The sequence below is a fragment of the Vidua chalybeata genome, chromosome 1 (assembly GCF_026979565.1).
Source record: "Vidua chalybeata isolate OUT-0048 chromosome 1, bVidCha1 merged haplotype, whole genome shotgun sequence".
In the NCBI taxonomy this organism is placed as follows: domain Eukaryota; kingdom Metazoa; phylum Chordata; class Aves; order Passeriformes; family Viduidae; genus Vidua; species Vidua chalybeata.
In genome coordinates, this window is record NC_071530.1 from 9,777,751 (window position 1) to 9,793,734 (window position 15,984).

The 15,984-nt window shown below is 38.8% G+C and overlaps 1 protein-coding gene and 1 long non-coding RNA gene across 3 annotated transcripts in view; one reads left to right on the top strand and one right to left on the bottom strand.

Moving 5' to 3' along the window:
• Positions 1-15,984, bottom strand: part of ESYT2 (extended synaptotagmin 2) — an 80,779-nt gene that overhangs the window by 48,663 nt on the left and 16,132 nt on the right. For both annotated transcript variants that reach the window (XM_053949562.1, XM_053949571.1), the window contains exons 2-3: positions 1,111-1,152; positions 388-522 (exon numbers count right to left, since the gene is read on the bottom strand). In XM_053949562.1, the coding sequence (XP_053805537.1) occupies positions 388-522; positions 1,111-1,152 (177 nt within the window). The remainder of the gene's footprint in view (positions 1-387; positions 523-1,110; positions 1,153-15,984) is intronic.
• Positions 4,861-12,623, top strand: LOC128791734 (uncharacterized). The gene is made up of 3 exons (XR_008432122.1): positions 4,861-5,524; positions 10,621-10,792; positions 12,091-12,623. It is a non-coding gene; the product is annotated as an uncharacterized LOC128791734 (long non-coding RNA).

A 15,984-nucleotide genomic window follows, 5' to 3' on the forward strand; every position in this document is an offset into this window, starting at 1 on the left:
TGTCATTGACTCCACACAATATGATTAGAAGTGCATCTGTGACAAGAAAACTGCACTTGGACCATCTGGCAAAAGGATAATGGTTCCTGCTCACTTAATGTAAAGCACTGCATGAACAACGTTAAAATCACTTTGCTGTGAGCTCTTCATGTGACCAGGCATTACTACACTGAGTCATCTCCAAATTCTCAGTCAAGTTTCTGAAGCATAGATCCCAGGAAATGCAATATAGCCTCTGCTAAAAAACCCACACATTTTTACATTAATGTTACAACAGAAATCAGAATCAGGCTTATGACCAAGTGTCACAGAGAAATATTTCTGTGCAGATTTGAACAGGCTACATGAAAATGTTGTGTAAAACAGGGTCTCTTAAAAAAAACTCACCTGATGACCAATGTCAATCTTTGTAAAACTGAAGGTACTGAGGTGGTTGTTTGCTCCTCTTACTGCTGGCTCTATGGTTTCTCGGAAGAGTTTCTCAATGAATTGACAAATAAAAGGCCACATCTGTTTTACAGTCTAAGGAGAAAAAACAATCTACATGGAAGTACAGTTCTTAAATACATGAACAAGTTATAAATGTAAAAACTCAGAATTTCACTGCATCTCAATTTTCTATCTGAAAATTCTATATTGCTTTTTTTTCTTACTATTTTCCAATTAACTCATGTTCTTCTATGCTCTTTGAATGAAAGATATTTTTTAAAAAGTAAGCTACATAGATTTATATCTTAGATTATCACACACACAAATCAAAACCACAAATTTAATTTATTTTTAGATTGTAGGTCAGGAACCTACAGTAACTGGAAAGTATTCCAGACAAGTAGAAAATTAAAGATTGTGTTTACAGCTGCTATGACTTCTACGCAATTATAGCTGTCATTACTGTAATGCCACATTAAATCATTCATAAAACTCACAATTTCAGGACCATGAAAATAAATTTAACCTTTCTTGTGACTAACTGGATCAACAACCAGAGACTTCAAGTCTATAACGCATAAAGTTAAAACTACTCTGTTCTCAGATTCTTGCCTCACTTTTTATTTTAATCTCAGCCTTCCCTCCTGCCCCTTCCCATTTGGGAGCAATGTTTCTCCTTACCTTGTTGAGCCATTCTGCTCTTTCTGTGTCTGGAAAATGCACCTAAAAAACCAAACCAAACACAAAACAAAAAATTAATACAAATACAAAACACTTTTTAGTAATTGTGTCCAGTCATTTATAATACTGCAAAGCTTAGGGATCTCCCTAGACAGTGGGCAACATATTCAGTAGTCAACACTCCTGACAAGAGAATTAAAATACAAGTAAATTAAAATACAAACTAATTTCTGAACTACATAAATATATGCTTGGACTTTTTTCTAGTAGTAGCACCTGGAATAAAGTAATGCTGTAACACCATGGACAAACTAAAAAACCAGCACAGCCAACCCAGCTTGTGTCAACCAATATTAAAATGACACACACGACTGCCAGAGTCCCCACTGCACTTCTGCTTCCTTTCATTCATCCCAAATCTTTTTCAATGTCAATAAATCATGGCTATGAATATTTCATCAGTGAAGTTGAAGCTCAGGAATATGGATTTAAGTTCAGCCAAGAGCCCTTTGAAAGACATTTCTAGTGATTTCTTTTCTCAAACTGCAGAAACCAGTCCAAGACAGGTTATATACAGGGCAGAAAGTACCCGTGGCAACAGGAAAACATCAATTAAATGCTGGAAGAACAGACACAGTTTTCCAGACACAGGAGAGTACAGTTAGTAGCTTTACCTTTTACAAACACACATACATGCAAAAAACCCAATCAAAAATCCCGTCCTAACAAAAATAAAGCCCTGAAGAAGCAGAGCTAAAAAGAATTTCCTTAGAAACTCACAGGCTGTAGAACAAGATGCAGATCACACTTCCCAAAGACAAAGAGCCTTTGAACACACTAAAAAATTGTGACCTACATATGGTGACTTTTGTGAAGCAGTGTCTCTACTTAACCAAATTGCCAAGTCCTAATCTCTTCATAGCATAACAGATTGCACCACTGGCTTCAACAGCAGCTATATTTATTGTGCATATCCCAGATATGAACAGTCAGTAAAACACCTACTCTTTAAACTGTATTTCCAAGAAGATTAATTTGAAAGCAAGCCACATTAATGACTTTTTTCAGTTTTTATTTGTTTGTTGCATTAACAATCAGCACTAATATATCCTTCATAAACTCAATCTACCCTCAGAGCAATCCTTAATTTCATCTAAACCCCCAAGCTTTTGCTATATAGTTTTTACCATGCTGCCCCTCATCAGCATAATCAACAGTGTCAGAGGTGTCTCTCCAGTCTGTTTCTTTTTCAACAATCTCAGGTCAATAACAAAGGTAAGCCCCATGTTTCTACAGATACTTGAAGAATTACAAATGCTGCTGTCTTCCACTGTCAAGAAAGGCTCTCAGCATCTTTATCAAGTACATCACATATCTCTCAAAAGCTTTACAAGTGGTGCGGAAGTGTCCAGTGATCTGTTTGACTGAGGAAAAAACATTCAACATCATTTATTTTACTAAAGTTAAAAGAACAGAATTTTATTAATACCAGATAGAACAATTTGGGAGCCATGTTATTTTATTTACTTAGAATTAATTTCCTAGAAAATTATGGTGGGTAGAATGTCAGAACTCTGTACGTAAGAGGGTTGGGGATAGTGTCCACTTTTTGAAAACAAAAAATAATTAATTTGTTTTTTACTTTTGCAACACAAGTACTTGCAAGTATGTACATGAACTTACAGCTGAACAGAGTTTACACTCAGTTTTTGTCTTGCAAGGTTCTCTTGCTCCCAATGGTAAAAAAGTTAAAGGAACTGAGAGAATGAACACTGTTAACCCCAACACTAATAAATAACATCTTGATCTTTCCTTTAAAATATTTGCCTTCTGAATCTGCAAACAGAAAAAATGCCAATTCTCAATAATGACTTGTGCATGACGTTGGATCAACATGTTTCATTCTGATTTAGGTTCATCACTGAACATCAGTGATGTTCAGTTTCACAGGGTGAGAGCTGCTGAGCTGTTCCACATAGGGGACACCACCGTAATCCAAAGGGAAATGGTCAGCAACCTGCTACACCACTTAAGACAAGCACAGGTCTCTGTGGCTAGAAGAGATCCACCCAATGGTACAGGGGCAGCTGGCAGAAGTGCTCACAGAGCCACTTCTCAGTCATTTACCAGCAGTCCTGACTAACTGGGGAGGTCCCAGGTGATGGAGGTCAGCAAATGTAACCCCGTCCACAAGGGCCTGGGGAACGACAGGCCTGTCACTCTGACCTTGGTCCAGCAAAGGCCATGGAGCTGATCTCCTGTTATGACAGCATGACTTAGTTAGTGAATGAGGGAAAGGCTGTCGATGTGTTGACCTGGGCTTCAGTGAAGCCTCTGATGTGTTTTCCCACAGCGCTCACCTGCAGAAACTGGCTGCTCATGGCTTGGATCGGTGTACAGTCAGCTGGAGAAAAAAACTGGCTGGATGGCCAGGCCCAGGGAGAGTGGGGAGAATGGAGTTACATCCATGGCTGTAACTCTGGCCAGTCACAAGCATGTTCCATAGGGCTCAGTGCTGGGGACACTCCTGTTTAGTTTACTGTCATCTGTATGAAGGGATCGACAGCATCCTGGCCTGTATCAGAAATGGTGTGGCCAGCAGGACCAGGGCAGTGATTTTGCCCCTGTACTGGGCACTGGTGAGGTTGCACCTGGAATCATGTGTTCAGGTTTGGGCTCCTCAATACAAGGACATTGAGGTGCTGGAGCGTGTCCAGAGATGGGCAGTGGAGCTGGAAAAGGGTCTGAAGCACAAGGCTTAGCTGGAGCACTTGATGAAGCAGCTGGGGTTGTTTAGCCTGGAGAAAAGGAAACTCAGGTAATTGCTCCCTACAATTACCCAAAAGGAGGTTGTAGCCAGATGAGAGTTGCTGTCTTCTCCCATGTGGAAAAGAGAGAGGATAAGAGGAAATAGCCTCAAGTTGCACCAGGGAAATTTAGAATGCATATAAGAAAAAAAATTTCATGGAAAGAGTTGTTAAGCATAGGAACAGGCTGCCTAAGGAAGTGGTAGAGTCACCAGAGCTGGATGTATTGCAGCTGTGGCATTTAGAGTCATAGTTTAGTGGTAGATCTGGCAATGTCAGATTAATAGTTGGACTTGATTATCACAGAGGTCTTTTCCTAAATGCTATGATTCTACAGGAATTGCAATGAACAGCAACAAAATAAAATAAATAGAAACAACAAATTAAACACTCAGATGAGGAAAGGAAAATTAATGGAAATACCAAAAGCAAACCTGTCTGCTGTGAGTAATGCAAGATATAACAGTTGTCATGTTCACAATACATTTTTAGTCTTCTGCACAAGTATCCAGTTGACATTTAACAGAAAAGACACACTAGACTTGAGAGAGGCTTCCCACTCTAAATATAACCTCAGCACAGATGAAATTCACCTTCCTCCAAAGGGTGATCCAACTTCCCAGATTCAGAGTATAAACTTCTGAAGGCACAGGCCACATTCCCTGCACCATGCACACAGCTGACATTCCTCTGTGGAATGAAGACAAGAGGAAGTATCTCTCTTACACCTATCAAGCACTCTTCACATTCAGTCCCAAATTATGCAGAAACACTTGAGATAGGCTGGAAAACAAACAAGAGGCCACAGATAATAAATTAGCATATATGGGTAGATTTGAGTATTTTTTTTTATTTTATCTACTTTACAGTCTTTATTAAGACCTTGCTTAACAGGACATGACTCTTAATTTTTCTAGAGATTTAATAATTACTTGTCCTTTGGTGTGCCACACCTATCATGCTCCTACAGTTACATGAGTTGGCACTAAGCCTGCTCCTCAATTATGTAAGCCTAGTTTACTCCTGCAGTTGATAGTAGGCAACAAATAATACAGTATCTTCTATTCCTGTTTCTCATCCCTTTTCCTGCGGCGTGGGTTTTTGCTCTCCCCGGCTGCACGCGGCTCTTGGGAGCCCGGCTGTGGCGTAGCTTCCACGTGCTGCCGGGGTTTGCTGCCGCGGGTTCCCGGACACGGCTCCGTGTCTCGGGCGCGTGGGCTGACCAGTCTCTGTTGCCGTGCGCTAGGGACCCGGCAAAGAGGAAGGAATTTGTCCATTTACTCCGTGCTTGGCAGGAACGGTTTATTGGTCACGTGGCGCGGATCGATGGAAAGACGCGACCGCTCCCGGCACTCGCATGGGAGCAAATGGCGCCTGACTGCCGGCGGGATAGGGCTTTATAGAGGGGCGGGGCGAGAGGATCCACGGCCTGCCGGCCAATAGGGGCGGCTGCCTTGGCGGTGACGTCAGCAACAGCGACCAACCAGAGAACCCCGCAGGGGCGGGCACCGAGCCAGAGCGGGCTGAGCGGGACCGTGTGGCTCGGGGCGGCCAGCACGGGGTTTCCCGGGGCCGGACGGCAGGGTGGTTACAGGAGCGGCACAGGGGTAAGAGCCGGCAGCGGGCAACATGGGGGCAGAAACCGCGGGGGGAACAACACGGGGGAAACGCGGGATTACAGAACTTGACTTATTTTAACATAAATTAAAAACCCTCATCTAAACCCAAACTCCGGGATGCAACATTTTCCATTCTTGCTTTTCTGCTTGCTGACTCAAATTTTAATGTAGTTTGGTGCCTATTCTGACACTCAAAACAGAGAGCAGAGAACATTTTATTTTCAAGACTCTTAAATTTTCAGTCAAGCCAACCTCAAATCAAAAGCTGGGCTTTGCTTAATCTTTAGATGCTCCAAACCCAGGTTATCTGAAAACAAAGAATAAAATATTTACCCATCTACTAATATATTTTCAGCCTGCTATATGAGACTGCAATACTAGTGGAAAAATTATTTTTTGCTTTAAGAGTTTTTGACTTCAAATGCAATCCTATGCATAGACAACAGGAGAAAGCCTGAGGGATAGAAGTTGGTACACTGGATCAGTCAGGACTGAGACAAGAACATTGAAGCAACTGCACAAACATTTTTATGGCCAGAAGCAAGAATCAGACCAACTGATGTGCATAATCTGTTACTTCTCGTATAAAAATCTATTGACAAGCATGACAGAAAGTGACAGAAGTCAAGATTTCAGCTAAGACAGTTAACAACTAAAAGCATTTTCCTCTTGGCTTCTGTTAGTAAATTACTCATGCAGGTTTGGCAAGTAGTGTCATTTCACCACTTGGTGTAGCAATTCATTATTCAAAGCAAAGTATAACAAGAGAGAACTGTTGCAAGAAATGCCCCAACGACCATGTTCAACACCAAAAACATAACTTCCAGGAAAGTTCTATTATTAAATGTTATCTTGCAAAATACTTGAAGTGCTCAAAAGATGCATTTCTGCACATTAAAAGGACACTATCTGGCTTTCTCACACAACTGTTTGTGCTTAGCTCTAAACAGCTTTCACATTTACTTTCTATTTCCTATCCTGCACTTCAAAAACTCAGTTCAGAACATAGCATTTTTTGTAATAATCAGTAAAATACCAGAAAGAGCCCAAGGAATGCAGTTCCTTGTTCTGTCCTGGAGGACAATAAAAGAAAAAAGGGACAAAAGAAAACCATTTACAATAACAGTAACAACAGTAGAAACATTTCTTACCCACAACTATTTTGTTTTTCAAACTCTCTACATACACTCTTCACACTGGCTAAATTGACTCAGTTTTCTGGCCAGACTATCATCTGCATCTTTCCAAGGAAACAAGACTAGACACAGAATAATAACTATTACACTCAAATGCCATGGACTAAGGATTGACAGGAAATCTTGAAAAGACAAATAGGAATCAGAAAATAACATGAAATGAGGTTCAAAGTGCAAATAATAACATTAATGCCTTAAATATAATTTTTCATTTACATAAAGGAAGTTTCACTTATCTACATAAATGTTACTAAAAGCAAGCATTGACAAGAAATTCAGAAGGAAAGACATGACAACACCCTTCTATAAGTAATGTTGCTCTCAACACAAGTCACAGGTACTAATAATCTACTTCAAAATATAAATTGCATAATAGCTGTTACTATTCACAGATCCCCTCACTGTAAAATATTTTTCTTTTAAAAATTATCTTTGGAAGCTTTCTCCATCCTTAAAGGTCTTTATGAAAGAACTGTAGATAAATTTAACATTTATTTGATGATTAACACATAGGCACTAAATATTATCTACATAAACAAAAAAACTGAGCATCTACACAGAAAGTACAAAACTACAGGTATTAATCAGAGCATTCCAAAAAATGAAAACTTAATTTGCTACAAACAAACAACTTTTCATGAACTGTATATTACAGCAATGGAAGAAACAAAAGCAATAAAAGCAGATTAAAGAAAAGAAAAAACCCAAAACAATAACAACAAATAAAAAGCCCCAAACAAAACCCTCTAAAATTTTGGGGTTCTTCCATTTTACATTCAAAGATTAAAGGTAAGAATTCCAATGCTCTCAGGCACATGGTGTGATTCTTGGGGTGCCCTCCATAGGGCCAGGAGTTGGACTCAACAATCCTGATGAGTCACTTCTACACACTGTAGAATATTCTACATTAAAAATAATGTACTATCATAGCTATGTTTAACAGATACTTATCTGAGTCAGCATTACTTAAGCTTCGTTCCTTCCATTTGCACTGATTATTTGTTGCTCCAGATGTAAATCTTAAAGAAACTATACCAGTCACTTTAAGATCACACAATATAATCAAGTTTCTTGATATAGTTACAATGCAGTAAAATATTCTTGAGCACTTTTCCAGCTATTTCACAAATATCTCTTCTATTAGATACTGATCCCTTCTGCTTATTTTGGAAAGCTAAAATTACATATAAAAATCCTCTACTTGATCAAAAGTGCATTTGTCTAGCTTAAATGTAAAAATGTATAAGGGTATCACAGTAGGTTTTCATAGTCTCTTCATGCATAATCAGTGGATAGGGAGACTATACCACAGAAGGAAATTCAGGACAGAAGCCCAAATTAGGTGATCTAAAACCTTCTGAATGTACAGCATAAGCAGTTATTTAACCATTAAGCCTAAAGCCAGTGGCATGGCAAAAACCCAAAACACAATAAAATTAAATTTTCCTTTGAATAATAGCTGACAGCTTGTCTAATCTCACTGCACTTGTAACTCAAAAAGGCCAAAGAAAGTTACTAAAAGAAGAAGCCCAGCATGGATAGAATAAATCGTGTCATATAGTGATATTCAAGCTCAATTTAACATCTATTCACTCCAGTGCTTTCCAGCTGGTAAAGCAGGCTGGCCTAAGGACATTTTAGGTAAAACAGAGCTGAGCAGGGCTAATAGCTTAATCCCGTGTACTCCAGCCAGCAATCCCCTCTCAGTCTCTGAAGCAACAAGGAGCAGCAATAGGTGAACAATTTGCTCCTTTCCACAGAGGAACTGACCCAAAGTCTTCTGGCACTTGACACAGGCTGAAGAGGCTTCTCCTCCAACGCTGGCTGAAGGGAGGACCCCTCCTTTCTGACAGGAGCTGAAGAAGGGGGGCTGTGAGGGAAAGCACAGCAGCCAGGCTCTGTCACTTCAGTAATTCACCTCTGGGGTTAACCGAGCAATTTTCCTACTTCTGTCAATACCAGAAATACTCTGGCTCTCTCCTCTTCCAAATAACAAGAAAATCCCACAAAATATTTACTGTTGCAGAACTGCAGGATTCAGTATTTCTGAAAGAAAAGGTTAAATGCCAATATTAAGGTTTCCTTAAAAATCCTGCAGGCCCTTGTTGCTAAACTAACAGTCAACTGCTATTTCCATTACTTCTGGTAATCTGACTCAGTTTCTGTTTAGCATGCCTTGGGATGGATTTTGAGTTTGCAGTTTTAAATATATTAAAATGATTAGCCTTTGCACAGCAAAATTCATGCTCAGGACCACAAATGCTGTGTATTTGCAGCATGAGAACTAAGCCAGGACTCTTGAAACAGTTTCCCTGAGAATCATTACAGATGAGCTGCATGTGCCACATCTTTCAACAGAAACATCTGGAAGGTCCAGAAGCAAACTGAATATAGAAAATCAGTTTTGTCAAACACGCTATTTATGTCCATAGGATACTTCACAGAATACCAGTTAGAAAGACTCGGATAAATCGGTAGCAAGTAACCTAAAAGTGTTACAAAATAAGCAGTAAAGGTTTTGACAATAATTGTCCATAGACAAACAAAAAGTTTAAAAAAAATCAAACATCAGAGAATTAAAGGTAGGGGAAAAAATAAAACTATCCCTCTCCACACAGAGAGTACACATAGAGTAAGACACAGAGATAAAGGAGGAGGGGAAAGGCCCTAAAATTTTTGCCATGCCTCTATGATCATCATAAAACTGCACAGTAAAATGGAAATATTGGAAAAAGTGGAAACATACTTAAATGAAAGAAACAGCTGTAATATCAAGCACGGTTAAGGACTGTATTTATTTATGAACTGGAACATAAGCCATTTAAGTGCTTGGACAACACACTGGAAAACAAAATAAACCTTTATGAAAGAAGCAATTAAATGCCCTTTGAGTCAGATTTGCACCTATAAGACAAGAGTGGCTTTAGAAACACATACTTGGTACCCCACCAAATGTTCCCAAAACACTCTACCAGCACAAACACTGTCATCCCACGTGAGCTGCCTCTATCAGTTCAAGTCCTCTGAGGTGCCACAACAAATTACAGACAGCTGTTCAGCACGAGTTTTCCAGGGTGATCTCTGTATTTCCCCCTATCCTGAGCTATCTGCTTCAGACATTGTGAGCGTTAGGGTGAAAAGTAATTTCTTCAACAACACAGCAATTAAAGACAAAACAAGCTGGTGCTTGGCGAAATTGAAACAAACAGCTTTTCAACACCTCCAGGATTCAATGCTAACACAGGAAAGTTACTACAATAGAATTCATACACCTCAAGTAATAAAACTGACATTCTTTATAAGGTATAGGAATTTTAATTTTCTTACAACCTTCCTTGTTACCTCTGTTCCTCATCCCTTTCAGTAGTTCACATACACAGGGTATTTCAGCATCCTGGTATGGCCTGAAGGACATTACTTCTTAATATATATTCATAAATGTATATATATACTTATGACTATATATATACACCATATATATAAGTATATATATACCATATCTGGGGGACAAGGAAAACAACTAGCAGCACATAGGCTGTGTCTTGTAAAGTCAGGCTAAACTAGCATAAACCAGATGCTCCCAAAACGCTGCCAAGATCCACCATTGCCCATACACACAGCCTTTGGATCTCACTAGAGCCCAAACTCCATGGAGGGATCCCAGATCCAACCTGCCTGCTGTGCTAAAATTAAAGCATACCATTAATTCAAACTATAAAATGCCTTTTCTACATTTTACCAATAACCATAAATGTATCTATATTTCTCATTTAAATAATAAAAGCATGTTACTTTGCTAAGATTATTTTTTTAAATATATTGCATATTAAATACATATACAGGACTGTAATTGAGATACTTGTCCCTTTATTTTCCTTCTCATTGCAGAATTCATTGGAACAGCATTTAGAAAATCAGCAATCCTCCAATTTTTGCTAGCAGCCCATCAAAAGCCTAATCAGCTTATAGTGTTGGCAGCTGAGGATTCAGAGTCCATCCTTATGGAGCCGTGCAACACCACCAGAATATTCTCACCTGGATATTCTCCCCAGTTTCTATGGTAAACAATGTTTTTGGCAATGCAAAATAATGCTGTATTTGAAAAGGTAAACCCTGCCTAAAAAGAGGCTCCAGAGCTCTGATATGACTGAAAAAGCAACCCAGAACTCAGTCCTGCAATTCAGAAGTGAAGGATGCTGAGCCATTTCAAAGCACAGCAGTTTCATTTTTTCATGCACATCTTCCACTTGAACATCTATTAAATATGCTTCACTCACAGTGGCAGGGTGACTTGTCAAAAGCTACATTACTTTTCAGCAATTTAACTCACCAATACCAAAACTAGATAAAATTTGCCTAAGTGCTGCTATTTTTGCAGTGAGGGAGCAAGCATGCCACAATAGAAAGTTACCCAGAGACCTCCTACTCAGCAGCAGCTTGCTCTAACAAAATCCTCCGGGATAGGCATTATAAGCAGCTGCTCTGGAAGAATGACAGAACAGTAGTTTGCTAGTAAGGGAACTGGAAAATCCTGCTTCTAGCCTGACACTCAGCCTCTACAGCCCAAACTTTCAGCCTAGAAATTAAAAACCAATCATCATTAACTTCCAGAAGCATCCAGGTTTAATCACCTCACAAACAACATGAAACAAAAATCCCTTTCTCCACCAGTAAAGGTTAGAGTTTCCTTCCAAATACGTGGAAGTACATTGGCGTGGTTTTCTCTGGTATCTGGGTACAGAATCAACCCTAAACACAGCACAGGATGTCTGCCAAAGGGAACCACATGGGTTTGCCTTGCTCAGCTGTTACCTCTTTCTGAACAGAAAGCTTGAAGCTTTTAGTCCACTAGCACAGATTCATCTTCTAGCACAGCCTAATTTCAGAATTATCTTCAAGTTTGCATATATTAGTAACATATATCATAAATCAGGCTTCAATGTAGAGATGACATCAACTCTGTAGCCAAAATGCTTTATTTTCACTGCAGTTTAATATCTTGTAATTTTTCCTGGATTGCCATGTTCACATTTCTTTTTCACTTTCCATCTCAAAAAGGACAAAGGCAAGTTTTCAGTGCTTAGTTTGGAGTGAGACAAGACACAAAAAAAAAAAAAAAAAAAAAAGTAGAAGGCATATGGGGGCATTCAGTTGCAGGAACCTTTTAATGGTTTCCACTTCTGAGGGATTGACATCCAGAACCTCTGACAGAAGACTGATAACCTGACACAGGATGAGACATTTTTCACACCTGTTGAGCACATCTTAAAGTGAGGAAACATAAGAATTTAGGTTTAACATTTTGACTGTTTACTATCCACATTTACAGTAGTGTTTTTTTCTACACCACTTCCCCAGGCAGAAGACCAGGACCCATGAACTCTTAGGACAACAGGATGCCCTTCTCCAATCTCACCTCAACAGGCATTTACAGCAGTAACAATTGTATTTTATAAATGCTGATGTGCTTGGCCAGGACAAGCACAGTTTAAAAAAAAAAAAATAAAAAGAATTGGTAGCATGAGACTCTATACAAGTGAAGTTATCAAAACCTGGATTTATACTGATCAACGTCTTGCTCTCGCACCACGTTACAGAAAAATAGTGCAACCAAGTTTTACAAAATGAAACACTTAATGTTTCATAAGCCTGCATTAGCACATCACCAAATTCCCACAAGTATTGCAATTACTGAAAGCAAAGACCCAGATTTTAAATGTTTAAACTGCTAAAAGGCATAGGATGAACCATAGCTCTCAGGGTTCACCAAATTTACCACTTAAAAAATCTTGCACAGTACTCTTTTTTGACATTATTCACTTTACCCTTTTATTCCCATGAATAATTTAATTTGTTCTTCTCCTTCTACAAATAAAGTCTTAATACCTTGGAATTCCAGCTTTTGGTTTTTAAAATAAAATTATAAAAGCATTAGCACGATATTTCCAATTTGTCACATTTCAAAAACATTACCTCTTTTGTACTTTCAAGTCTCTATAACAAATTCCTTTTCAGTTCCCTTGAGAATCCAGACATGTTCTCACCCCACTGCATGCCAGAGTGTCTTATTCTCTTGACAGTCAACAGAAGACAAATTTTCCTCTCTGGACTGCTAAACATTAGCTTTCAAACCAGCTTATACAACCAGTGTCACAGCACAACCTACTATTCTTTGAACTGTCTACAGCTGTGAAAAGAAGTGCTGGGCTCTGCACCAAATGGTCAGCTGGTATCTACAATAAAACATTGAAGGTTTCTTCACCTTTTACTCCACTGACCCGCTGCCCGATTCCCTAACCCTGCAGTCAGCTCTGATCCAGAGACTGAGCTTCCTGCAGCAGGGAGAGCTCATTCCTTTAGCACTCGCCGGATTGCCCAGTTCATCTCTCTAAGGGAACCATGCAGGTGTTCTGTGAGAGCTAAAATGGGCATCAGAAAAGGCAAGTGAGCTTTCAGAACAGGCATTCTGCATTAAGAAGCAGTGATCACCTTCTACCAGACTCCTCTTTCTCAGGCAGATTAAATCTTCTTCCCTACCTTTAGCCTGAAACATCTCTATGTACTGAAGCCCAACCTTCTGTTCTTTTTAATGTCATCTATAATTCACAATATATTTGAAACAAATCTATGTGAACTATGACAAGTATAATTCACTTTGTATTGGTTGGAAATGAGCAAACTGCAAATTTGTATTTGAAAATACAAAAGAGAAAAACGGAAAACTTGGATTTTTATTTTTTCGGTGGTATCCAAAAAAATGCAGCATCATGATATAAAAATTCAAGCTAGGTTAACCTAAGAAATCAAACAAGTCTGTAGAATACACTCAGTAGTTAAAACTTAATGCTTGTTTTAACTGGTTCTGACCGAATACCAGCAAAGGTGTTTAACTTCTAAATGCTGCACTGCATCCAGTACTATCCAGCCAAAGCTTATTCTTAATATTAAAATATTTTTGAAATATAATCAGAAATCATGCAAGATATAACAGGCATTTTAAAATGACTGTTTCATTTCTATTCGAAACACTAGAAATCCACTACATAAAATCCAGAGAGTATAAAGAATGCAGACCAACAGTCTGGGAGTTTTGTGGAACTTTTAAATAATCAGTGATTAGCCCTCTCTGAAACTAGAAAACTCTGCTGACAAAGTAACAGAAAGCAGAACATTCTAATAAAATGAAAGCAAGAAGAGCCACAATGTTTAACTCAGGTCTCAGTTAATGCAGTGACAAACGGTGGGGAGGAAAGCCCCAGTTAACCTGACAGCAGCAGGTATAGATGACAAGCTTACATGTGTAACTCCTTCTGGTTCTTTCATTCAAGGATTTAACCAAATTCTTATACCAGGTTCATATACAAAGCTCAGTATTTCTACTAATTAGGTAGATGCTAAAATTTTTAAGGTTTATAAGATTTGCTCCCTTCTCTCTAGAACAATTCTGGCCCTCTCAATGGGCTGTGTATCAACACCCCTTAGTGTGTATAGCACTGTTCTGTAACAGAACAGTGTTACTTTTTAGAAAAAGATATGCAAAGTATGTCGTATATTTCACTGGCAACACATTACATAGCAACTTCTGCACTAAGCAAGATCAAAGGTCCACCTAACAAAGCAATCAGAAGTGATATTTAAGGAAAAATCAAACCTAAAACAGTAGTATGGGATTATCCTTCCCTGAATGCCCTCTCAGCTTCTGCAAAGGATGGCTGTAACCCTTAGCAGCTGCTGGCATCCCTTCTATCTTGAGGCATGCTTAGCCCCTAAAAAAGAAAACAAGCAAAAAAAAATCCCACAAGCAATTCCATTCCTTCAGGTAAGTTTACTTAAACCAAAAATGATGCTCTAGAGTTTTAGTGCAGCCCTTAACCTCATATAGTATCATACTGAAAATGCAAGACCTACAAAATACGTAATTGGAAAATACCAAATTCCAATCCCCTACAATTGCAGGATTCATTATCCTATTTTTCTTTATAAACTCCACCTTAAAACCATGGAGCTTGCTACTGTTCCTCAGTACAGAGCAGGAAGGGCAGCTCTGGTGTGTTTTGGTAGACTGGGTTGCTAAGGAAAGACACTGAAAGCACTCCCTGCTAAATCAAGTTTCTAAACTTAGGAATGCTACATCATATGTTTGAGCTACAAGGTGGAATCAAAACCCAGACTGCCTCCCCAGCTAAATTAACTATTATCCTTATCCTTAAATATCAGCCTTACTATTTTAACAATGTTAAAATATATGTTAGCAAAAGGTTCTTTAGAGGAAAAAAAGTCCTCAAAATAACAGAAAGTAATGTTCAACATAAAAATCCCCACCCAGTAATATCACTTTGTTTTGAAACAGAAAAGGTATTTTCATTATTTATTGAAAAGATTTTACAAACACGTAGAAAGATTTTTAAGTTTGCACTTTAATTCTTGTATTCATACAAATCACGTTTGGACAGCCTATCTTCCAGCTGGAGTATCTATCCCATGACTGAGCTTAGCACCTCTTATCCAAGAAGCTATTTTAGAAAAAGCAGAGTAAGTGTACTTAAATCAAACCTGCAGAAGGACAGGCCGCTACTGAAACTGCATCCTCTGAGGAAAATTCATGTGCTTATGTTACTGGGCTGGCACATACAGCATCTGCACAGTGGAACATCCAGCAAGCTGCAAATCTCCTGGGCCTGCAATGTCTCTCTAGAACTGTACAATAATTTTCATCAGAAAGTGAATTTAATACCAAAGTACATCATCTACAGCACTAGGAGGTTTATGTTCATCCACAAACAGATGGACACTGCCTGGCAGACACATCACAGTCTGCAATACATTGAAATCCACACTTAGCAAAAAGGAAGATAAAGCCCCTCAAGTGGAACTGCAGCAAATGAGTAAATGAGCACCCAAGCCTGGCCTGTAAAGTTTTTCAACAACACAGTATTACATGTTTTAATATTATGGTTAAAACACATCTGGATATTTGACAGTCCTGTTGATCCTTTGACTTGTGTACACAGCAACATTTGTTCAGTCACTTGCCCCACCACACAAGTTTTTACAACTCAACAAAGCCATGGGAGGAAAAGAAATACTGCTAATTTGTAGGAAATCTGGAGTTTAAAACCATCATTTCATCTTCTGGGGAAAAAAACAGAAAAATAGTGATGCGGTTTCAAGATGTTTATTTCTTTTAAGACATCAGTAGTAAATACAAAAATACAAAACACTAAACAGAAATTAAAAGTTCAGCCAGTTGGC